The sequence below is a fragment of the Erinaceus europaeus genome, chromosome 7, assembly GCF_950295315.1.
Source record: "Erinaceus europaeus chromosome 7, mEriEur2.1, whole genome shotgun sequence".
NCBI classification, from domain to species: Eukaryota; Metazoa; Chordata; class Mammalia; order Eulipotyphla; family Erinaceidae; genus Erinaceus; species Erinaceus europaeus.
In genome coordinates this window covers 57,703,784-57,729,916 of record NC_080168.1, presented here as the reverse complement: position 1 = coordinate 57,729,916, position 26,133 = coordinate 57,703,784, and the positions used below count along the sequence as shown (strand labels likewise).

General features: G+C 39.5%; 1 protein-coding gene and 1 long non-coding RNA gene across 2 annotated transcripts in view; one reads left to right on the top strand and one right to left on the bottom strand.

Annotated features, from left to right (window-relative positions):
• PDE3A (phosphodiesterase 3A) overlaps positions 1-14,203 on the bottom strand; it is a 352,467-nt gene extending 338,264 nt beyond the window's left edge. The window contains exon 1 of the mRNA XM_060194472.1: positions 12,027-14,203. Within this exon, the coding sequence (XP_060050455.1) occupies positions 12,027-12,914 (888 nt within the window). The 5' untranslated portion in view covers positions 12,915-14,203. The remainder of the gene's footprint in view (positions 1-12,026) is intronic.
• LOC132539421 (uncharacterized) lies at positions 12,784-25,343 on the top strand. Its single transcript, XR_009550704.1, has 3 exons — positions 12,784-12,915; positions 23,324-23,428; positions 24,761-25,343. It is a non-coding gene; the product is annotated as an uncharacterized LOC132539421 (long non-coding RNA).
• The last annotated feature ends 790 nt before the right edge of the window (positions 25,344-26,133 follow it).

Sequence of the window (26,133 nt, the reverse complement as noted above, 5' to 3'; positions counted from 1 at the left end):
TTATTCTGTTAGGAGTGTACTAAAAATACACATCCAGGACTTAGACTTTAAGGCAGGGTTTCTTACAAATAAGGACAGAGAAGATTCTCAGTCCTCTTATCAGACATTTGCAATAGAAAATAATAATGGTAATAAGTAATACAAACACCCTAAAATGCAAGTTCTGGCTTGCTAGCTCATTTTCTTCCTTATATAGAAGTTTATTTAAATTGATATAATCACTAGGTTGATCTCTGGAGATTGCAAGGGTAAATAATTCTGATTAAGCAATGTCTTTTCCACCCATGTGTACTGCCAATCTGTCACCTACACCAAGCAAACCACTTAGGCCGGAATTTTCTAAGGAAATATTTATAACTAAGACAAGGAGCCTGGAAGATTTGCTTCCTTTTAGAATGAAAATTATTATCATCTAAAATCTGATGCCATTAGTTCCCCACAGTAAAAGGGAACTGTGCACAGTTGCCAAGGCAACTCAACAGGTTCTATCTAGCCTTTCCAAACTTTCTGAGTGCCTCTTGCTGACTCCCTAACAAGGGGATGTTTTATATTGCAGGGCAAACACTAGGTCCTGGGGACTGCTTCTTCAGTGAGCCTGTTCATTTGAGACCCTAAAATACTTAGCTTTAAAAACAAGAACTGTTTCCTTTATTTGTGTTCACACCAGTTCAAAATGTCCTACTGATGCTGACTCTCCATGGGCTGCCACAAATTTAAACATCTCCCCGCCCAAAATGATATGCCAGTGACTTCAAACTTCCATTTGGTTTACTTCAGTGGATTATACCTGGAGAGAGGAAACATTCGCTATAGACACAGCATAAATATGCAACTATTTAAACTTTCTTCGGAAGATGGAAAATTTTAATTAAAATCCTATTAAATCAAAACCACAAAATTTGGGCGAGCAGAAAAAGTTTCCCAATATTCTGACAAGGTAATGTGGGCTGGTGAGGGTTAGAACGACATTCCTTAAATTTTTTAACACATTCTAAGGAAGAAAAATCTATTTGATATAAAAAGAAATATGAAATAAAATGCATTGCATCAAGTCCACAGATATGGACCCTCTGTGAAATGTACAAGGCTACTCTCTTCATTAATTTAAGCAATTTCAAACATAACTAGGGGAAATGCTAAGAAGGGTGATCAACACTATGGCATTTTGCTTTTCAGTTAGTTACTTTGAAAAGTCTGAGGACATTTTTTTCCTTCTTTTAGCCAAAGGTGATTCTTTGTGTGTCATGATTCCATTACTGTTTGCTGTGTTTAGTGTTTCCTAAGTTATTTGTGATTCTCTATATGTCATTATGTTTATTCTGAAATGAACAGATAACATACCCTGTTTTTTAAGGGAAAATTATGAATCAAAAGTCACTATTAATATCATGAAATATAAATTAATATACAATCATTCTTTTATTTTATTATTGCTTTTAAGGGAGAGATGGAGAAGGCAGGAAGAGTGAAAAAAAGAGGCCACAGCACTGAAGTTACACTCCAGTGTAGCAGTGTAGCAGGAGTCAGCTTGAACCTGTCATGTACATGACAAAGCAACATGAGCTATTTCATTGGCCCTATGGTCATTCTTTTTAAATACATATAAAGGAATAAACCTATAAATACATATAAAGGAGAAAAAAGGGAGCTGGTAGTGGTGCACCTACTTGAGTGCACATGTTACAATGTGCAAAGACTGTGGTTCAAGCAACTGGTGGTGAAGCAGTGCTGCAGGTGTCTCTCTTTCTCTCCCTGTCTTTATCTCATTCTACCCTTCTGATTTCTGGCTATCTCTATCTAATAAAGATTTTTTAAAATATTTTTTAAAAAGGAGTAAAACATAATTTTTATAATATGGATAAGTAACATCTCTTTAATTCTCAATGTAACATAAGAGCTCTGCCTAGTATGAAAGGAAGATGTCATTTAAAAGTTGCTGGCTTTGTGGAGACAATGAGACTTATATGCATATAAATAAAGTCATTACACTGCATTCTCAGATTTACTTATCCCTTAAACTCATGCAAATTAGTCCAATTTTAATTTTAAAAATAAGAAAAAATTACCCCAAAATTAAAAAAAAACCTTAGTACCTTTTTCTTTTTTAACATTTTATTGAGTTATTATTTATTGGAGACAGAGAGAGATCAAGAAGGAAGGGGTAGGTGGAGAGGGAGAGAGACAGAAAGACACCTGCAGACCTGCTTAACCACTAGTGAAGCTTTCCCTTTGCATGTAGGGACCAGGGGCTTGAAACTGAGTCCTCAGGCATTGTAACCTTGAAACTGAGTCCTCAGGCATTGTAACCTCACTGCCTTTTTCATGTGTTTAAGTTTTCCAGTTTAATATGCAGTTTAAAATCAACTAAAGTTCAAAAGCCACCTAATCTCAATTCCCAGTTGAGAAACCCCACATTTTCCAAATCTTTAATACACATAAATACACATAAAATACACATAAAATAATACACATAAAATAAAACCACTTCATTTTATATATTCATGAAAACTGTGTTTACATAAGCAATAGTAACAAGTCACCTGTCCTTTAGAAACTGTTACAACTAGCAGTTTTGTTACTTCAGTCTCCTAAATTACAAAGATAACACCTACTTGGCACAACAAATATGAGCACTATTTCTAAAGAGGCATTAGATAACTTATACAAAAGTCATCCTGAACATGATTAATCACATGTTCACACTGTATAAACAGGCAAACCTCTCTCCCTCTCCCTTCCTCCCTCCTTTAAACCTCCCCCCTCCCCCTCAAGATCAAACTCAAAAGGCAAATTAATGATGAACTGGAAATCTTCATACCTGATTATAATGCAGATTAACATAAATATTCCTTATTAAAGACTGCTAAATTCCTCCTCCAAGTAGCTAAATCACAATCACATATTTTGATATTTGCAATAAACATGAAATTAACAAAAAGGAGAAAAACAGACTTACCAATTATTATGGTATGTAGTGGTAAAAAAAAATGAGTGATCAGGGGCTGAGTGGTAGCACAGCAGGCTAAGTGCACAAAGCGCAAGGACCTGAGTAAGGATCCCGGTTCGGGCCCCCAGCTCCCCACCTGCACAGAGATTGCTTCACGACTGGTGAAGCAGGTCTGCAGGCATCTATCTTTCTCTCCTCTTCTCTGTCTTCCTCTCCTCTCTCAATTTATCTCTGTCCTATCCAACACAACAGCTATAACAACAATAACAATAACAATCACAACAAGGGCAACAAAATGTGAAAGGTGGCCTCCAGGAGCAATGCATTCGTGATGCTGGCACCGAGCCCCAGTGATAATCCTGGAGGCAAAAAAAAAAAAGTGATCAAACTTACATATAAAGTGTGAAGGATTGTATATTAAATACCATCATTAACTCTATACAGATTTCTCATTATAACTGAAGAGGTGATGCTAATATTTAAGAATTTTATCTCATGATTTAATTTCCCTTTTTAATTTTGTTAATTTCATCTCATTAAGGAGATCTAGCTGGACTCTGCAATGTGGCAGTGATTTGCCACATATGCCTGCTGAATAAGGGAAATGTGACCACACCAAACTCATAATTGTTGGCAGCAAAAACCATACACCAGATATTAATATTTAGAACATAAAAATTAAGCACAAACTAACCTGATGTTTTATACTGATTCATGATGACATGGTATAATGGCTTAAACATTACTGTCATCATGACTTTTGCCTGTTTCTTTCTAATTTTATAAGTGGCTACTAAAAAATTAAAATTAAACCTATGGCCTGCGTCTTATTTCTATTGGACAGCGCTTATCTACAATGCCAAAAGAACTGTTTTCATCAAAGCCACTGGGTGACACTGTTTCTCCACTGAATTGATACAACCAAAGCCATTTCCTGGCAAATGGAAAAATCTCAACATGTAGAGGCATATGCCCTCCCCCACCAACATAATCTGCTCCTTATAATCATTCATATTTTTAGCATGAAAAAAACATATCTTTGCTTAAGTAATTTTATAATCTTGGGAAACCTGGCTATACTTAAAAATGTTGATAAGGGACTCAAATTCTTCAAGAGTAAATGATAGCTGTAGTCAAACACACAGGTTGTTTACTATGTGACTTTACCCACATAGCTTTCTACTTTCTAAATGGTAATGTTCTTCAGGACCTCCTCTCAGATTCCACTCTATTTACTTACATGGTAATCAATCCCCAAGGAAACCATGCAAAATAACTTAGGTGAACAAAACCAGCCAGTTGTTTCAGATAACAAAGCAATGTGTTACTGACAGGCAGGTAACATTTTGCCTTGAATGTTCAGATAGTAAACATGTTTAAATCGATTTGTTGAAAAACAAAAATCAGTCAATTACTCCACAAAGTTAGACTTTGCGATGTAACAGATATTCATTTCTGGGGCAAAGTTCTGGTTTCTATATTCCAGAGGCTGTCTGGTATGATTTGATGTCCAGAAAAGTTTATAGCTATGGCTCAAAAGAGATTTGTGCTATCTATGTTGGTAGGGTTTTCTCACTCTTTGAATTCTGAATGTGTAAAATCACAAATGATACCTAGACTTAACATGACTTAAAGCTGACTCCTGGCCTCCCCTGCCCCTTAGCCACCTATTCAAGCCCAAAGGAGAACTGGAGGGCAACAACACTTTGCCTCAAGGGGGCTATACATACTCAAGAGGCTGGCTTTCCATTGGCTTCCTTCTTTCCCTTGGCAAATTCTAACTAGACTGGAGAGGGACTAACTACAGCCAGCATAGAATTCTACATTTTAACATCTTATCAAAATAAACTGTGTTCCTCCATAAACCATCCCAAGATACGAAAACAATCAACACACTATACTGAAGTTGTAACATGCCCTAAATTCTATATTTGTACTTTATTTCAGAACCAACTGTAAACAGTATACATTCACTTCCTTTTTAAAGAAATGCATTTTATCTTCAAAACATTAAGCTAAAAGTCTAAAACGTGTCTAACTGTTGTGATGAGAACTTTCAGATACATCAATGAGCAGAAGTACTTTCCAAAAAGAAAGCCTGCTCTAAGCAATAGTGCATATTCCTGCAACTACTAAGAACTTATTGAAACAGTTTACTGTGATTTCCCCTTTACTTATAATGAGGTCTCATTACCCGAAGGAATGAGAGACATAGAAGCTATGTCAAACCTATGTATAATTTGTATGGTTTCTAAGCACAAGGTCTAAGGCACATTTGATAGACAGACTAACCAAATAGCTTTATGTAAACCTTTATATAAAACTTGAGCTAAGGGTAGCATCTTCTTTTCAAACATCAGTATATATTTATGTTGGACACATTCAATTATTATTATTACTGTAATTATTATCCAACTGATCTGCCACTGAAATCCATGCAAAAGCATTGCCTCCTCATGACTTCTACATATGTTTAGCATCCCTCCCATCAAAACTGTGTTTCATACTGATTACAATGCAAATACACATTCTCAATTCAAAATTGAAACAACACCCCAGAGGGTCGGGGGAGGGGATGATTCCACTTGAGAACTCCCACCAGAGGTAAAAGTATATATATGAAACTACTCTTCCCTCTATAAAGGAAATCATATTGATTTGAACGTTATCAAGTGCATATCTTAAAGTACAATCATCTGGAGATTTTGGAAACTTCTGTGGCTGGTTATGAATTACTGGGCAGTGTTTCATTGAGAACATAAATACAAACAATGAATTATCTTTTCTACTAAAGAATTTTTAGAAGACTATCAAAATATTGAAAAAAGAAGAGGGGGGAATGTAAGGGAGGGTAGAGGAGGGGATAGAGAGGAGAAGAGAGGGACATCTTGGCAAAGGAGACACAGGGCCAATTAAGTAAACAATTCACCTTAATATTTAGGGAACCCTGTGTGTGATTAATTTCACAAAGCTAAAGAAACTTGACCAAGCCAGGGAGATAGCTCAGTGCATTAGAGTACCAACTTGTATGCCTGAGGCCTCAGAGGCTGCAAGCTCAGTCCTGAAACCATTTTATGCCAGAGATAAATAGTGATCTGGTCTTGTTCTCATAATAAATAAAAGAGAGAAAGAAAGAAAGAAAGAAAGAAAGAAAGAAAGAAAGAAAGAAAGAAAGAGAGAGAGAGAAAAGGAGAATGGAGAGATAGAAGAAAGGAAGGGAGGGAGGAAGAGAAAAAGAAAGGAAAAAAGAGGAGGGAAAGGGAGGGCAGAGGAGAGGGGAGAGAGAGGGAGAGGTGGGAAGGAAGAGGGGAGGGGAGAAGAGGGGAGAGAAACCCATGCAAAAGAATTGCCTCCTCATGTTAAACTCTATCAGGATACCACAGTATAACAGCTTTACACACCTTTGAGATTATATCTCACATCAGTTTAACATTTTCTGAAAAAATATAACTTCCCCTCCTGAACCCAAATAGACTCTGCATTTTATGGATCAAATAATAGAAGTTTCCACTGAAGTCTACACATTCTCCATTGGACTGGTACTGGCAAAGCCATACAAATAGAAGTCTTAAAATACAACATACAAATATACTTCCAATTTTGAGGACTGAGAATATCCTACTTCAGTATACTATATGGGAATATATTTAATCTAAAATGAAAAAAAAAAAGAATGTAAAGCTTTCATTCAACTAGAATTTTGCAGATTACTGTCAGAGCTGTACTTACTAAGAGAACACAACAAATTCACACAAATGTCACTACAGATATAATGAATGTTTTTTCATGCCAATGTCAGTCACCCTGCCTGCCTGCACCCCCTCCCCCAGGCTTTTCAAAATGTATTTCATACACAGAGTCACTGTTCTGGTTGTTTATTTAATTAACATGACAGCCCAGCATACACAGCATTTCTTTCAGTTCTACAGTTTTAACTTTTTTACACGTTAGACTCAATACAGAAAGAGTAAAATAACTGTTTGAGTCTTTCCAACCTCTGTAAATTTATATAGATTTGCTGACTATTTCTGTCAGGTAAAACCGTTTTCTTGGTAATGCTTTAAATATCTTTATTCACAACGTCAAATCACAATCTTATGGCCCACACAGAAAAAAAATATATATTTTCCCTCACTTCTCCCAAGGGGTAAGAAAAGTCTTGTTTTTCCTTTTTAATGTTTTCAGAAGTTGACGTTAATTCATTTTAATTCTGTCACCACGTCATAAATAATCATGTATCACCATAAGCTTAGTTACACTACTAAAATGTCACAGAGCCTACAATTTAATTAGAAACCCATGATTGTTTCTGAAATGTACTCAAGTAAAAAAATAAGCTATGCTTTACTGAAATGTTTTTAGGGACTTCCAGGATAACATGTTCTATATCTTCACAAAAAATATGTTTGCATTTTATGTTTTAAAATTCAATATAGAGCTTATTCTAACCTTACATAAATTCTACTTTTTTTACCAAAGACTTAAGGCCTACCATAGAAAAACACACAACATTCTCCTATTTTAGTTTTATTCTTGCTTGTTTGCCTGTATTACTTGAAAACATCAGTGATGAAAAACTTTACTTTTGATAACCCATCACCAGACTCCCACTACATTCCCCAAAAATCTGCTTTTTTGCTAGAGAGATTTAACTAAGAACTCAGGGGGCACATTAGGAAGAGGCAACTGATTTTTAATTACAGATTGTATATAACAGAACTCTACATTTCTGGCTGATGTATCTATCACAAAGAATTTTATTGTTTTTTTAAAAGAATTTATTTATTTATTCATCAGAAAGATAGGAGGAGAGAAAGAACCAGCCATCACTGTGATACATATGCTGCCAGGGATCAAACTCAGGACCTCATGCTTGACAGTCTAGTTCCTTAGGCACTGCGCCACCTCCTGGACCACACAAAGAATTTTATTCTATGATAGCACAGATACATTAATGGAGCAAGGCACACATCTTTGTGTTTATTTTAGGTGAAACTATAGGCAAACATCAACTAAAATAAGATGGCACTGGCTTACAATTCTCCAAAAGTTGCAAGCATTAGGTAGTTGCGGTAATTAGAAAATAACCAATCTGTTCTTTGTTATATGAAGAAAATAGAGGCAGCCCTTCAATACAATTTCCAAATGCTAAAATGTGCGCAATTAAAACTCTCTTGAAGTTGGAGAGATAGCTCAGCCTGCGAGAACACCAATTTGCATGTCAGAGACCCCAGAAGACTCCAGGTTCAATCCCTGATATGACCTTTTTTTTGTAATGTTATTTATTTTCCCTTTTGTTACCTTTGTCTTTTATATTGTCGTTGTAGTTATTATTGTTGTTACTGATGTCGTCATTGTTAGATAGGACAGAGAGAAATAGAGAGAGGAGGGCAAGACACAGAGGGGGAGAGAAAGAGAAAGATAGACACCTGCAGACCTGCTTCACTTGCCTGTGGAGCGACTCCCATGCAGGTGGGGAGCCGGGGGCTCAAACCAGGATCCTTACGCTAGTCCTTGCACTTTCCACCACGTGCGCTTAACCCACTGTGCTACCGCCTGACTCCTGACACCCTTTTTTTTTTTAGAAATATTTTTAAACAAATTTTTATATTTATTTATTTCCCCTTTTGTTGCCCTCGTTTTTCATTGTTGTTGTAGTTATTATTATTCTTGTTATTGATGTCATCGTTGTTAGATAGGACAGAGAGAAATGAAGAGAGGAGGGGAAAACAGAGGGGGAGAGAAAGATAGACACCTGCAGACCTGCCTCACCACTTGTGAAGTGACTCCCCTGCAGGTGGGGAGCCAGGGGCTCCAACCGGGATCCTTAAGCCTGTCCTTGAGCTTTGCACCATGTGCACTTAACCCCCTGCGCTACTGCCCAACTCCCCAACACCACTTTTTGCCAGAACTGAAAAGAGCTCACTGCTCCTCTCTGTCTTCCATCCTCCTGCACATGAAAATAGGTAAAATTTGAAAACAATTAAAAAATGTATGATTATATACAGATATAAAATGCATGTTATCTAGTAATTTAAGAAAATCTAGTATATTCCAGTATTTAGAGGATAAAGAAGAAACTTGAGGGATATCTTTGCATTCAGACATGAAAGGCAAGTAAACAAGATATACACAGCTTAATAGAAATATCTGCTTTATCTAACACCACCATTCAAGAAAGTACACTTTGACATACAGATCTGCAAATCTAACTCCAGTACTAAGGATACAGGGCCAGCCTAAGTGAACTAAAAACTCAGCAAATGCTACAGGTTTTCTTCTGATAAGATGAAAAGATGCATTCACATATAGAGACAAAAGTCTGATGAATTTTATGACTCTATACTAGACTTACTTGTCCTTTCTTTGCCTGAGGTCATCTTTATTATCAGCTCTGCAAAACTCAATTCCAGATGAAATATCCACTCTACAGACTTAATCATGGTTTGGAAAGGAAGGGAGAAGGAAGGTAGGGCAGATGGGAAGGAAGGCTATTTATCTGCTGGTTGTGTGTCTTAAGAAAGTTTATCACCTATTCTCTTTGAACCTTTAGAATTGAGAATCACTGGAGAGAGATAATACATAAGCGAGTAGAGTAGCTACTATCACTCATATGTGGGGTAGGGGGTTGAAATCCCTTCACCTTTAAACCTCACAATGAGCAAAATTCAAATACATTCTCAAGAGACCTTTGCTGACTCTGAGACCTTATTTTAAAGCTTAATTCAAAAATCACTTGTTGCCACCTGAATGTTGTCTTGAGGACTTTTTTTTTAATAACTTCTAATCAGGAAGCATTCAGGTGTGTTACATTTGAACTATAGTTATTGTGTGATTCTTGACTTCGTAAAGTATGCAGATGACAGAGATACACTTTGCACCCTTAATCACAAGTGTTTCCTTATGATGAAACAGGCCATTTACTGTACAGCTCCTGAACTTTTCCCAGGGGTAGAGAAAGATATGGGCCACTGCCCAATCATGTAAGGTACTACCCTACATTAGTTCCCACTCACTCCCCACAACAAAGCTGAACAACACTTTAATAGGTCATATAAAACGTAGTCTTCAGTAATACACACACACTCACCCATGTCCTCATTAAAATGTCAAGGATCTTAATTTGTGCTATAGGTAACCTTGTTTTTCCATCAGCCAAAGACAAAGTCTATTACTTTAGGATATTCTTCACAAACAAAACCTTTTTAAACATAGTAACCAAAGACAATGGCCAAAAGAGTTTACAAACATGTATTTCAACAGCATTAATCAACAAAACATTTAAAAATGCAATGCCCATTTATTTTCTTTTAAGCTTGCTGATAATCCAAACTCTCAATTTATTAATTCAAATCAGAGAAAACCAATAACACTGTGTGTGGGTTGATTAGTACTGCTGGCTACTTAGCCTAACTAAACACCTTCCATCTCAAATTCACCTTTAACTCCTTAACATCTATATGTTAATGTGAATTTTCAGAAATTTAATTGCAGAGGCTAAATGGTATTAATTCAATAGCAAGCTATTTATGATTAAATCACAGATTTCCTTAGAAATCATGGTTCAGTTCAACAATGATCACATCACATTTACATATAAATTAAAGTACTTCCTAACCATAAATTAAGCTAAAAGTGCTTTCATTTAAAACAAAGAGACATTCCTTCCTATAGCTGTCAAGAAAAAATTCAATTGTATTTCTGTAATTGATTTACCCTTATATACTTTTGATAGGGCAATTTGCAAATCACTAGAATAACATAAGTATCTGTTCATGGCCTGTTTTTAACTTTACTTTTGGAGTAAACAGTATCAATAAAAGTTGGCTTTATTTGAAAATAAGCACAGTGACAATGATGCTGTCATCTATCCTCCTGAATAATATTAAACAAACACATTCTGTATAGTCAGCTCTACTTCAGAAACAAACTAACCACCCACACCATATGGTGACTGCTAATTCTTAGAAACACCTAAATGATTATCCACGAAAGAGGAAAGGCTGACTACATCTCTAGCTCCCTACTAGCACCGTTATAGGCATGTATCTAGATGGGAGAAGTGTAACTTTCCACTTGCCACACAGAACCAGTGCTCCACTCCCACCCGCAAGTGTCACATCTGTTTGGAGCAGGGGTGAGCACTTAGGCCTTTTCAGATACATCATGTATTTAAAATTATGATTTATTCTTTTATGTTCTTTTAAACAATTGTATCTATAGTTTTGAAACAATGCTTAGTGGTCCATCCCCAAAACTCAACTAAGACACCTTTATTCACTGCTCTTTACTTTTCCTTCCTTTCTGATTCTTTTTCCACTAACAATCTTAGAAATATTCCCCTGAATTAGTCTTTTCTGTACACCCTGCATCAGTCCACTTGATATTCAAAATCTCCAAGTATGTACACATTCCAGAGATACGTTATTTCCCACTAAGCACAGTCCACAACTCTGACCTACTGTCTCCCAAACTGAAGTTTATGATTGTGATACAAAACACATGAGCATATAACACTGTGCTCTCAGTGACATTACAAAAACAAACTGCGCTTCGAAAAGGCAAACTTACTGCAAAACCAGAAGGTGTGTGTGTCAACACCTCTCTTTCAGGCATTCCTTACTTTGCTCTAAAATGTTTGTACTGAGTTTCAAAAATGTTTCTCTCTCTCCCTCTCCCCCCCCCACACACGCACGCACTTACTTTATAAAAGCTGAAGTAAAGAAATCTGGAAGAAGTACACGTGTTTAAAGAAAAATCACCCACTTCTTAAAGAAAAAGAAAAAAAACACTAAACTCCATTTGACAATTTTTGTTAACAGGCAAGTCTGCTCCGAGGACTGAAAGCATCAGGGAAGGCACCGACCAGGTGTAATCGATCTGGAAAGCTGGTCTCTCTGTGGGCAAGCCTCTGCTAGCTTTCTAGTTAATCCTTATCCTCTGTCAAATCACAAAACACGGCTGGGGGGGGGGGGTCCCCTGATGGTTTGTAGTGAGTCTGAAGTGACCCCATTTTGGGGGGTACAGCCCCCCCCCCCAACGTCCCAAGCGCGCCTGGGAGGCGAGCAGCCGTGCGTACCTGTTCCCTGGGTATGCAGGGCAGCGAGGTCCTCCGGTGCGACTTGCCACCGCAGCCCGACATCTCGGCGGACACCACGGAGCTGGACCGCCGTCTCCTCTTCAACACCGGGGGGTCTTCCCTGACCCCGGAGACCTGCGGAAACCCAAGAGGTTCCCTCGGAGCCGCTGCAGGCAGCAGGATCTGCTCCGCGTACCTGGCCAGGAGAAGTCCCAGCGCGCCGGCCAAGTACGCCAGGTAAGGTCTCCAGGCGACCTTGAACCTCTCTAAGGAAAGGAGGGCCACTGTCCTGACTGCGCTAGTCAAGGCGAACATGAGGACGCCCAGCCGCAGCCGCAGCCTCAGCACCAGCCATGTCGCCGCGGCCAAACAGCTGAGCACCACCCCCGCGGCGGGGAAGGAGAGCAAGTGTTCGTCCCCAACGCCCAGCCCCAGCTGGACGAGCGCTTCCCCCCCGCAGCAGGCGGCCAGCAGCGCGACGGCCACAGGCAGGCGCACCCCGGTGCGCAGGAGGCACAAGCCCATCCAGAAGAAGGCACACAGGAGACTGAAGAGCAGCGCCGAGGGCTGCAGCCAGGGGCTGAGCGGCGCGCCGCCCCCGGGAGCGCCTCCCCGAGGCCCGGGAAAGACGCCCCCTTCTGCTCCGGGGGCCGCTTCCTCCTCCTCCGCGCCCGCCGCCTCCTTCCTGGGCTCCAGGTCACTGGCGACCTCTCCGCAGACGGGCCGCGCCAGCAGCAAGGACAGGGAGCCCGCAAGCAGCGCCCAGGAAAGTTTCCCGGAGCCCCGTGGCGGCCGCGGCGCCAGATCCCCCCAGAAGCTGCCTGAGTCCCGCCGCCGCGCCGAGGCTGCGCGCCCCCTGCCGCGGGAAGACCGGCGGGGTTCGGCCATGGTGCGTCCTCCGCGCGGGGTCCCCCAGGCCCTCCGGGCGCCCCCACATGCGCTCACACACAGTGTGTGTGTCTGTCTCTGTGTGTGTTCGCTCCAGTCCCACCCTCTGCACACGCCTTTCTCCCGGGGCTCACGAGCCGCTGAAAAGTTGCCTCTTTCTAGCAAACTCCTGGAGAAGGCTAGCTGCTCCGGAGACACCGGCGCTTCCAGAGGCAAGCGAGCGCCCCAAGACTTCCTCCTCAGCTCTCTCCGCCGAGCTTTCAGAAATGCTCTGCTCCTCCCTCCCCCTCCCCACTTAGGTCCTCCGGGGTCTCTTCCGACTCAGGGGCGCTAGAGGTGGCCCCCAGCGCGCGCTGCACCCAGGCAGAGGCGGCAGGAAGGGTCGGGGGCACGGGGAGAGGTCGGGGCCATCCCCGGTGTAGTAGTCGCGGGCCCCCTTCTCTCCGTTCCCGCGGCTCTTTCTCTATCACTCTTTCCCTAACCTCCGCCGAGTCTCCCCCTCGCGGCCCCAGACAGCTGACCGCCATTCCCCGAGGCAGAAAGCGAAGCCCTCCCAGTGCCTGTCGATCCGGAGCATGGCAAAGGGTGGAGAAACTAGGAAAGAGGGCCGAGAAGGAACCGAGAAGTTGCCGAAGGCCCCGTCGGAGGGAGGCTTGGTCCAGAGACCAGCGACTGCCTCTCTGGAGGAAAGGGGAGGGAGGGAGGGGAAGGGAGAGAGACTCAGAAGAACGGAGGGTGAAGAGGAGAGAATGAGACTTGCTCTTTCTCCACCTCACCCGCACCCCCCATCTTTTTGGTGCTAGGTTGGTGGTGATTTGCAGTTTTGGTGGAGGGAGACGAGGAAAGGACTATTTTAAAAGGCAGGCAACTGGAGTGAGCGAATTTTTTTCCTTTTTTTTAATTTTTTTCATTAAGAAAATTCCCCAGGAAAGCTGTCCCAGCCTCCCCTCCCGGGAGGCGGAGCTGCTCAGGCCTATCATTCCCCAGGAGGGGCTGCACACCCTACCTTACAAGCTGCTTAAAAGGTGGGGAGGCTGGTCCACTGTACAGCAAGCAAGCCTGCCCGCAGCAGCAGAGGACATGGGGTCAAAGGCTGAGCCTCAAGCTGGGTTCCCTCCTTGCTTGCTTGCTTTTTTTTTTTTTGGTGGGGGAAGACAGAAGACATTGTGCTGGGTGGGACACTGTCATTTTAAAAGATACCCCAACCTCTGCTTTCCCATTTCTGCATTCAGAGATACTCCCCATCTCTACATTCAGAGATGTTCCTGTTTACCAAGTCAGTGACTACAGCAAACCCATTTTAGGTGGGCTGGTGAAGTCTTGGTCTCTTTGACAGAGAACTCAAGTGTGTCTTGTTGGTCAAATAATGGTAACTCAGTAAGTTACCTGGACACCTAGAGTACTATTAAATATGGGATCGCTAATTGAGGGGTGGGGAGCTACTTTTAAAAATTGTATTGTAAACTAGCCATGCAGTTGGTAGATGGCAATTACACTGACATTAGTAACTAAAATCTTGGCAGAAACCCAGTCTATCAGAAATGATTATTATTCTTTCTAATCCAAGGAGTGGGGTAAGGTGGGGACAGATCTAAGATAGACTGTGTTTCAAGGATTATGGAATACTATCATGACAAAAAATAAAAAACACTTAGAATTAGCCGTGTGTGTGTGTGTGTGTGTGTGTGTGTGTGTGTGTGTGTGTGTGTGTGTGTGTGTGTGTGTGTTGGAAAGAGCACATACCCAATTTCACCACTCACTGCAGGCCAACTTTTTCATAGACAAAGAGTGAGAGATGGCACAGCACAGAAGCTTGTCCTGTTGTCCCAGTACCCCCAAACACTGTTCCCTTTGCTAATGTTTACAGGATGTAATGTGGTATCTGCAAAACTAAAAGGACATCTTTAAAGATATAATTTTAAGTTGTGAAAATAATTCTATATCTACTAGATGGTCTTTAAAAAATTCCTTTAATGTTTCCTAGGATCTACTTTTTGTTTTTGGAACAGGAATATACTGATACATGCTTGTTCATTTTCAATATGGCTACCACCTTAGAAGTCATCGGTCTACCCAAATAATATTAATAACCCAATTTTGTCTAAATTATCCTGACATTCCAGGTTAGAGTATGTTTACAGCCAGGAGCATCTAAATAATTGGTTCAATATGCCACTACATTTTGTGTAGAGATATGAAACAGTATAAAGAAAAGCCAAAAGAAGATACTTGAACTACATTTAATTTTCTTGGGTAAGGAGGGGGAAAAGATGGCTTAAATCTTAAACTCTGCCATGTCATGGAACATCCTGCAATAGGAACCTGCTCTGCTTAGAGGCAAGCATTGATATTAATATTATGGCATAAATAGCTCTGAGATGCTACAGCCTCTCCATCACATGCCCAGAAATGTGATGCCCTATGGAGAACAAGTTGGACATCTAGTCAGTGGCAGTGGGCACCATCTGTTTAATAATTAAGGGAACAGTCAGTAGTGTCTTTGCCAAAGACAAATGAGCCCCCTAGTGCATACATACAGGCATGCATGCATGAATACATACACGCATACTCCTGAGTTTCATTTTAAACATGTGATTCATAGACAAGAGCCTACCTGCCTCAGATACCTCAGAGTGAAAAATCATTGTCTATCAAATTATGCCAATACCCACTGATATCACACATAGTGTATTAAAATCAAAGACTGAAAACATAAAGTGAAAAGGAAAGGTTTCATGAAGGGTATTTTAGACTTAATTTTCTTTGTTCCAGTTGCCTTATTACTTTTGAGAGTAGACATATTGAAAGTAACTGAAAAAATAAATAAAAGAATGTAGTTTTATGACTGAAAAAAAAGTATGACCATATGTTGAATAAAGGCATCTTTGAAGCATGCAATTATATTAGAGAAGCAAAGCCTTTGTCTCACAGAAGCATCAGTGTGCCACTAACTGAAAGAAGGGGCTAACCCTGTATTTAGTGGAGCACATTAAATACAACAAGGCCCAATACATAAAGTGGACATTGAGTAGTCACACAGAAATAAAAACTGCTGTTTTTCTATGGATAGCGATGATTCCCTAATCAAGGAAATGATGATGCAGTTAAATAATATGAAAAATGTATTAATAAAAGTGTGAACAGAAATAAAAATTCATATTTGCCTGGATAAGATTCTCTGCAAGGTAAATCTAATGAATGTGTCTTCATTAGTGCTTCATGGAAAGTATCTAGACATTAACCCCTTTGCATATCATTGCACTTTGTCAAATGTACTTACACTAATGGGAAGCTTATGAAATTCAAAAATCTTACACCCCATAATGTAGCCTGTCATTCTTCACTACCTACTAGGAATATATATTAATTATTTGGAAGTTACTAAGACAGTGGATCTTAAAAATCCTTACCACAGTAATAGCCACAACCTGGAAGTAACCCAGGTGTCCAACAACAGATGAGTGGCTGAGCAAGTTGTGGTATATATACACAATGGAATACTACTCAGCTATAAAAATGGTGACTTCATTGTTTTCAGTTGATCTTGGATGGACTTTGAAAAATTCTTGTTAAGTGAAATAAGTCAGAAACAGAAGGATGAATATGGGATGATCTCACTCTCAGGCAGAAGCTGAAAAACAAGATCAGAAGAGAAAACAAGTAGAACCTCAACTGGAATTGGTGTATTGCACCAAAGTAAAAGACTCTGGGGTGGTGTGGGGTGGGGGAATACAGATCCAAGAAAAACAGAGGACCTAAAGGGGGTTGTATTGTTATATGGAAAACTGAGAAATGTGATGCATATACAAACTATTGTATTTACTGTCGAATGTAAAACATTAATTCACCAATGAAGAAATTAAAAAAAAAAAAACTAACAAAAGAAGTGAAAGACTTGTATACTAAAAATTATAAGTCACTACTCAAGGAAACAGAAAAAGACACAAAGAATTGGAGAGATATTCCATGTTCATGGGTTGGAAGAATTAACATCATCAAAATGAATATACTACCCAGAGTCATCTACAATTTTTTTTTCCCCCTCCAGGGTTATTGCTGGGCTCGGTACCTGTACCATGAATCCACCGCTCCTGGAGGCCTTTTTTTTCCCCCCTTTTGTTGCCCTTGTTGTAGCTTCATTGTGGTTATTATTATTGCCCTTGTTATCGAACAGGCCATGGCCGGTGCACCGCTATGTTCCATCGCTGGGGAGCCAGAGATGACCCGAACTGCCCCTGCGGCTACAGACAGACTATGACCCACATAGTCAATGACTGCCACCTGTCCAGATTCAAAGGAGGTCTCGAAACTTTACATCAGGCTCAACCTGACGCTGTTGACTGGCTACGGAAGAAGGGCAAACGCTAGAAGAAGAAGAAGAAGAAGAATTGCCCTTGTTGACGCAATTCGTTGTTGGATAGGACAGAGAGAAATGGAGAGAGGAGGGGAAGACAGAGAAGGGGAGAGAAAGATAGACACCTGCAGACCTGCTTCACCGCCTGTGAAGCGACTCCCCTGTAGGTGGGGAGCTGGGGGCTCGAACCGGGATTCTTATGCCGGTCCCTGCGCTTTGCGCCACATGCGCTTAACCCACTGCACCACCGCCCGACCCCTGTCATCTACAATTTTAATGCTATCCCCATCAAGAGCCCAATCACATTTTTTGGGAAAATAGAACAAATGCTACAAATTTTATCTGGAACAAGAAAAGACCTAGAATTGTTAAAACAATCTTGAGAAGAAAGAATAGAACTGGAGACATCATACCCCCAGATCTCAAATTGGGCCATTGTTTTACCAAAGTAAAAAACTCTATGATGGGTGTGTGTGTGGGGGGAATACAGGTCCAAAAAGGATGATAGAGGACCTAGTGGGGGTCGTATTGTTATATGGAAAACTGATAAATGTTATGCATGTACAAACTATTGTATTTATTGTCAAATGTAAAATATTAATTCCCCAATAAAGAAATTTAAAATTAAAAAAAAAATCCTTACCACAAAAAAAAAGTTTGTAACAACCTGTCATGAGATGTTCTAAGTACAGTAGATCATTTTATGATACATATAAACCATTTTGCAGTATATACAAATATGAAATCTTGACACTACACACTTAAACTAGTATACTATATGTCAGTTGTATCTCAATACATTGTTTAAATACTGATTGTCTTATTATGATCTATATTAAGGAACACTACCACACATTTTTACATATAACTACTCGAATGGAAAGATCTCTAAATCCTGATTTAATGACTGTTGCCCAAAAGAGAGTTATAGAAAACAAATCAAACAAGCAAAGCTGTTTTAGAAAATATTTATATAAACTACTCATAGGGGCAGGAGTATATAGCAATATTATTTGATATGAATTGAGATAAGCATGCAGGAAAGTGCGCCCCACCCTAAGGTTCCAGGACTGGAGGAAATATAGGCTCTATACTGGAAATGTGAGATTCCTGCTGTCTTAGGGTTCAAGAAGACAATGCATAGTTATTGTTATCATCACATTACTTGGTAATTGGGTTAGCTTTGAAAAGTCCCTTTGTTAAGATTTGCTGTACAATACCCAACATCTTGTATATAGCTGTGCCACCGGTTGCTTCTGTTCTCCCTGGTCTAGGCTTTTGAGAGAGTCAACATATCAAAGACTCAGCCTATGTATTAAAAAGACTCAGTCTGTGTTTTAAAAAGTTCGAGACATACAATCAATTTTCCCCTCTAATATTAGTTAAATAGTGATTTATATGACTACAATTTAATAGGAGTGTACCTATGTACACCATTCCCATCACCAAAAGACTGTGTCCCCTCCCACTCATGGACCCCCTGCCGCCCAGGGAAGCCGAATGTCCACCCTCCCCCTCACCACAGGGTTTTTACTTTGGTTCCCTACTCTAAGTACTAATTACTTTTAAAAGAATTCTAATCTGAAAAAAAAAATCCTAATCTGAAAAATATAAGCAACACATTAGTAAATGCCTAAGACAGAAACTGTATTAACAGTTTGCTTTTGTGTCTAATTACTTAAAAACAAACATTCATTTTAATTTAAACACAAAGCAGAAATTCTCTTCTGCTGGACTCTGGGCAGAGCCATACAATAATGGTATAAGAAAATCAAAGAACTTAAATAGTTTGTTTCCAGGTATAAAGCAAGGAGAGAGCTTAAAATAGGGGAAGAGTGTGGGAATTTTCAGTAGCATCATCAAAATCAATGAATTGCAGTCTGTACTTACTAAAGTATACAAGTATGGGTCTCTCTATTAGAAGAACACCTCAATTACTATTTCTAGAAAATGAACTGATCTCACTAAGATCTAAAAGAAATATAAAATAGTATGAAAAAAATCTACATTGGAGATAGGAGAAGAAATAAAGATTGATTCAGTGCCTCAGTAAATTACAAGAAACTAAGACTGAATTCTTATTAATTTCATGAGCCAATACCCCCTTTCTACTGATTTGCAGACCATTCTAAAGTACAAGAGCTTACAGATGAATTTCATTTTCAATTAGAATATATTTATAGAGAGAAGTCTGAGGTTGCTTAATAAAAGGAAATTACAATGTAGTCCGTATCTTTTAAAGTTCTGCTACTGAAATGTTAGCTTGATTTTTACCTTTACTCTCAAAAGTTACAACAGCATACAAGTACCATGTGGATGTAATAGTGGAATGCCTAGACAACAGATGTAGATAGATAGATAGATAGATAGATAGATAGATAGATAGATAGATAGATAAAGATTGATAGTGATATAGGAGAAAGAAATCATGGGCCATGAGAGTAGGCCATAGAGTCAAATCAAACCAAAGAGCCTGAACAATGTGATATGAAAACAGCAAACACAATAAATAACATGGGGTATATGCATAAAGATACATATATAGATATACATATGCAGGTAGTTGTATGCATATAGACAGATGTGCACGTACATATAGCAGAATCCCAAAAACATCTGTGATGGGTCAATTTAATCCTTTTTTATCTAAAACTAGCATTTATAAAGGTCAATGAAGTGAATTTACTTATAATTTTGGAGAAAATCAGCTGAATGCATAGAATTAAGTAAAGGATGTAGAGATAAAAAGAGATGCAGATAATTTACCCTGAAAATCAACCACCAGTAATCCATTGCCCATTATTCTTTTCATTTATGACTAACATAAATAGAAGGCATGTTTAAAAATAGAATGAAATTATAAAGTGGATTCAAAACTCATAAAATGAATAAATTATGCAATTCTGGAAATATCCCAGTGCAAATATCTATACTGTGATTTGCCTCTGTGAGAGTAATTTTATATTTATTATCCTAATTAATCTTCACAATGTATGTGATATCAGTGATGCTTACATTACTGTCTCTATTTCATACAAAAAGATATCAAGGCCCAGAATGATAAAGATTTGCTTAAGTTCATAAAACAGGAAAAGCCTCAGAACCTAACTTCTGTGAATCTTTGCTTTCCTTGTTTGTGTTGGGGTTTCACTGCTCCAGGCTGACTTCTTCAGTTAGAAAGGAAGACAGACAACATTGACAGTCCTCCTAGTGTCCAGGGCTGGGATTCTGGACTGCTGACTGTGTCATTTTTATCTTGCTATAAATTAATATATGCATCCACTAATTAATCTGAATTATATAAGAAATAGAGGTCACCAAATTTCTCACTTGATCAAAAAATTTTTTTAGAATTTTTTCCCTTTGTTGCCCTTATTGTTTATCATTGTTGTTGTTCTTATTGTTCTTGTTATTCTTTTTTTTTTAAAAAAACTTCATTCATTTTTCCCTTTTGTTGCCCTTGTTATTTATCGCCTTTGTTGTTACTATTATTGTTGTTGCTGTCACTGTTGTTGAATAGGACAGAAAGAAATGGAGAGAGGAGGGGAAAACAGAGAGGGTGAGAGAAAGACAGACACCTGCAGACCTGCTTCACCCACCACCTGTGAAATGACTCCCCTGCAGGTGGGAAGCCAGGGGTGAACCGGGATCGTGATGGGTCTTTGTGCTTCACACCATGTGCGCTTAACCTACTGCACCACTGTCCAGCTCCCTTGTTATTCTTATTGTTGTTTGATAGGACAGAGAGAAATTGAGAGAGGAGGGAAGGCATAGAGGGGGAGAGAAAGATAGACACCTGCAGACCTGCTTCACCGCCAGTGAAGTGAACCCCTTGCTGGTGGGGAGCCAGGGGCTCAAACTGGGATCCTTATGCAGGTCCTTGAGCTTCACATCATGTGTATAATAGAATTGTTTACTGATGTGCTTGAGCATGTCATTTAGCCGTTAGGTTCATAATTAGTCAACAATTTGTTTTTGCTTTTTTTTATTGTTTATAAAAAGGAAACATTGACTAAACCATAGGATAGGAGGGGTACAATTCCCACCACCAGAACTCTGTAGAGATCCCCTCCCCTGATAGCTTTCCTATTCTTTAACACTCTGGGAGTATGGACCCAAGGTCATTGTGGGACACAGAAGGTGGAAGGTCTGACTTCTGTAATTGCTTCCCTGCTGAACATGGGCGTTGACAGGTTGATCCATACTCCTAGCCTGCGTCTCTCTTTCCCTAGTGGGGAAGGGCTCTGGGGAGTTGGAGCTCCAGGACACATTGGTGGGGTTGTCTGTCCAGGGAAGTCTGGTTGGCATCATGCTAGCATCTGGAACCTGGTGACTGAAAAGAGTTAGCATACAAAGCTAAACACATTGTTGACCAATTATGGGCCTATGGCTGGAATAGTGCAGATGAAGAGTTGGGGGGATCCTCCATTTTGTAGATAGCTAGTAGGCATATTTTAGTTGTATTCCAAAGGGCCTGCAGCTATACTTTTTTTTTTTCTTTTTCTTTTTTCCCCTGAGCCTGAAATCTGATATGCAGGTGGATCCAAGTTATTGTCTAGGGAGATGATGTCATAGCTGGAAAAAGGACCAGAAAGCTGGATCAGGGAAAACAGTAGCTCCCTAATATGGGAAAGGGGTATAAATATTGTTGACTGTAAACCTCATCAATTTAATGTGATCTGGGGCCCATATTCAGCTTAGGAGCCTTTGTGACCTCTGCATCCCTGTAGATCTGAGCTCACATTCTGTGGTCATAAGTAGGAACATTCCATGGTGTCCCAATATCGACCCATCTTCCTCAGGTGTAGCATGACAATGGATGGAGGGATTTATTCGAGGTCTAGGCCCATCATGTCTGTTTGGGAATCTCGGGACTCCCTGATTAAGGCCCCAGCTGATGGAGTGACCTGATAGTGACTAAAGAGTCATCCTTAAAGTATGCCAGTCTCTTGCCCTTATTCAGCGTTTGCAGTCCTTGCTTTGATAAGGTTAGCTTTGGAGTGAGTGAGAGAACTATAATAGGAAGTAGGTAAGGAGGGTATCTAAGTCTAAGTAGACACTATTTCATTATGAACTTTATACTGACTCACTACAGACTACTACAGACTGTTGTGTATTTTTTGCTTGTTTGACTTTATATGTTAACTCTTCTTTCAGCCACCAGATTCCAGATGCTAGCATGATGCCAAACAGACTTCCCTGGGCAGACAACCCCAGCAATGTGTCCTGGAACTCCACTTCCCCAGAGACCCTGCCACAATAGGGAAAGAGAGACGCAGGCTAGAAGTATGGATTGACCTGTCAACGTCCATGTTCAGCAGGGAAGCAATTACAGAAGCCAGCTTCCACCTTCTGCACCCCATAATTACCCTGGGTTCATACTCCGAGAGGGACAAAGAATAGGAAATCTATCAGGGGAGGGTATGCGATATGGAGTTCTGGTGGTGGGAACTGTGTGGAGTTGTACCCTTCTTATCCTATGGTTTTTGTTAGTGTTTCCTTTTTATAAATAAATTTTTTTTAAAAAAAACTGTTTTCTCTGTTATTCATACATTGGTATTCTTTTCATTTTTAAAGTAACTGCTGCATATCATGTTAAGTAAAATAAGTGGGAAATATATATTAACAAAAATATAAGTCATAATGTTTTAGTATTTTGACCATTTCAGAGTTGTTCTTCTAAAAAATAAAAAGAAGAATATGTGAAAGGATTTACATAGTTCCACTCTTTGCTTTCAGAATGATTAATAATATTCACTAACATATGTGAATGGGTGTGACAAAAAATAACATCATAATTGGATAAAGATAAAACCACTGGCACAGATATTTCAGTGCTTCTCAAGAATCTCCACAATTTAGTTGGATTCAGGCTCTGTTGATACTGTGATCCAATTAGTAAGTAGTTTGGATCCTTTTTTTTAAAAAAAATTCTTATTATCTTTGTTTTTCTATTGGGTAGACAGTCAGAAATCTAGAGGGAAGGGAGTGATAGAGGAGACAGACAGAGACACCTATACACTGTTTCACCACTCACAAAGCTTTCCCTCTGCAGGTGGAGACTGGGGGCTTAGAACCTGGGTCCTTCAGCATTATAATATGTGCCCTGAACTAGATGTACTACCACCCGTCCCCCAGTAGTTTGAATCCTTAAGTAAAGGTAACTGAAGAATACTGGCACTAGGTTATCTGAGACTAATTGTATTTTCAGTGTTCTTTTTACTTGTAGCTACATTGAATCTTACAAAGTGGAGTGCTATGTGTTACATTGTCTCTTAATCCCTGCCTCCTCAAAGGCATCAACCCACCAAATGGCATTTGTGACCATGCATGTTTGGTTGACTTAAACACAATAACTATGTAATAAAAGAATAACAAACACGTCCAAATACAACAGTTTAAAAAGTTACCTGGTGGAACTATAGGAAAGAACTATTATTTACTCCCAATATGACAAATACAGACTGCAAATACTAAAGTCCATTATCTTTCCCATTAATATGAAGTTCAGAAGAGAAATCATTTTCTATGCTTCTCAATAGATCAGTATCTCACAGACAGGTACCAAGAGGGAATGGCCACATTTGTTCATCTGAGTTGTTCTAAGTCTCAAACTGGGAGGCATTTTTTTCATTCTATTTGAACCACAGAGCTATGGTAACTTTCCACAGAAATGGCAAATTACATACAAAGATTCAGCTCAATGATTTCCTTTAACCAAAATCTAGAAGTGTGCATTTTGAGCTCAGTAAGAATAGTAAATGATGCATGGAGAGGAGTAGTGTGGTTCTTCTGCCTCAGAAAAGTGGTGAGTTCAAATAAATGCAGGAATTTGTAAGTCTTCTCTGACAATCACTCTCCTCTCTTTGATCTGGTCTTTCCAGTGACTTTATTTTTCCTTCATCTATTTTTCTTTTCTATGCTTCTTGGTTTACTCATCATTAAGAATATACTAGGTATACTATATACTAGGTTTTTATAATAATGATGAATATATTATACAGAAAATCAAGGGTACTCATAAGTAAGAGACATGGGAGCTATGGCTGATACAAATCTAAGAGAATCAGGTAAAGCTTTTTGGTTGTTCTAAATGAAAGCACTCTTTATTTCACATTTCTATCTTACTCTACTGCTTATCACAAATAAAAGTTATTAAAGGAGCTAAAGAAAAGCCCAGAGAAACTGTCAAAAACATACCATTCCACCATCATATATAAATAATAGAGTTCCCTGAAATTAACATTTATATTAGTTTATTAGCAGTGTGGTTTTGAAAATTGTTTACAAATAGTTATATCCTAGCATGAAAATCATTCAAACAGGTATTTTTTTGTTATTGTTGTTGTTTGTATTTGTTTGATTTGTTCTGTTACTTCTTAAAATACCATAAAATAATATGTTCTTTCTGTCTGAATTCTCTCCTATAGAAATGCTTGTCATCCTCCTGAAATTTCCAAGTCTCTCCTCTCTCTTTCTCTCTCTTTTCCAGGCCTCCCTATGAAGTTGATATTGCTATTCATCTGGAACTGGATTGTAGAATACAAGGGCACTTCCTTAACCTTATAAAAATGTTCTAGAATTTTTAATAGGCAAAAGTGGTTGGAACCTCAGTCTTCCATCACCTCCAATGGAGGATTCTCCACAGCATCGTGCTCCACAGCCCAGCTGGGAGTTGGCTTGGGGCTGTATTGGTATGGAAGAGGGCCACCGACTGAATCATCGACACCACATCCTACAGCATCTCCCATCCAAGTCTCCCCAGACCCACCCCTGCTGGACACCCAGGTCTGGAGAGATGACAGCTTCAGAGCATGTCCTAACAAATTTTGAGTTTCCAGCCTTTGGTTTTCATATTGCATTTCAAGATCAACATCCTTATTAGCAGCAGTATATTTTTCACTTTAAATTTTTATAGCATCTTTTCCATGGAGAAATTCAAAGCAGGCTACTGAACTTCATTACCACACAGGCAGAAATCCTCAGGACACCTCTAGGAAGGAGATGTTAATTAAGTGAGAGAGAATCTCACCTCTTCTTACAAAGGCCAATCATTAATAACTAATGAATGAAAAGACGTCTTGAATCCAGTGGTCACTTGGAATAATTAGAGTATATTTTCTCAGCTGCCTCTAAAGTAAAATGGTAATAATTTAACCAATATATTTGGGCTGACAGCTAAAATAAGTTTCCTCTTACACCCAAGCAGCAGAACTAAGTGAGACGAGAACAGACTTCTCTCTGTTCCCACTTGATTTTGGAAAACTCACACGTTGTCTTCAGAGCACTACAAGCCCAGCTCACACCACTGCCTTTCTCTGTCTTCACTGAAGAGGTCCTGAAAATTGGGAGGACATAGCTAGTATTTATTTTACTTTATTTCTTTTTTTTTCCCCTTTACCTTCAGACCTTTTTTTATACTAAAAAAAAAATCCATTCTCTAAATGACAATTACAACTTAAAATGATAAAATGACATGGGGGGTACTTGATAAGGCATGAGCCCAGCCGTCAGGAATGATATGACACCAATATATACAGTTCACAGTATAACACAGGGCCCCCCACATGGATTGAACTCCCCATTATAAAAGTACTTTGTAACATCAGTGAAGCAGATGGTGTTAGTTCCCTTTCTGCATTCCCAGACTATATACACTCGAACTTATTTACTGTGTTCACCTCTGCCTGAGAACTATAAAGCCTGTACCACAGACTCTGTGCAGACCAGGAGATGACTTTCCTTGCATTTAGATGTGGGGTGGGGGTGATTTGGGACAGACCCTCCAACTCAGGAGATAGTCAGGGCTTCACTTCACTTAAAACTCTGGCTGCTGCCTAGACATGGTGGGCATCTGGCTAGCTG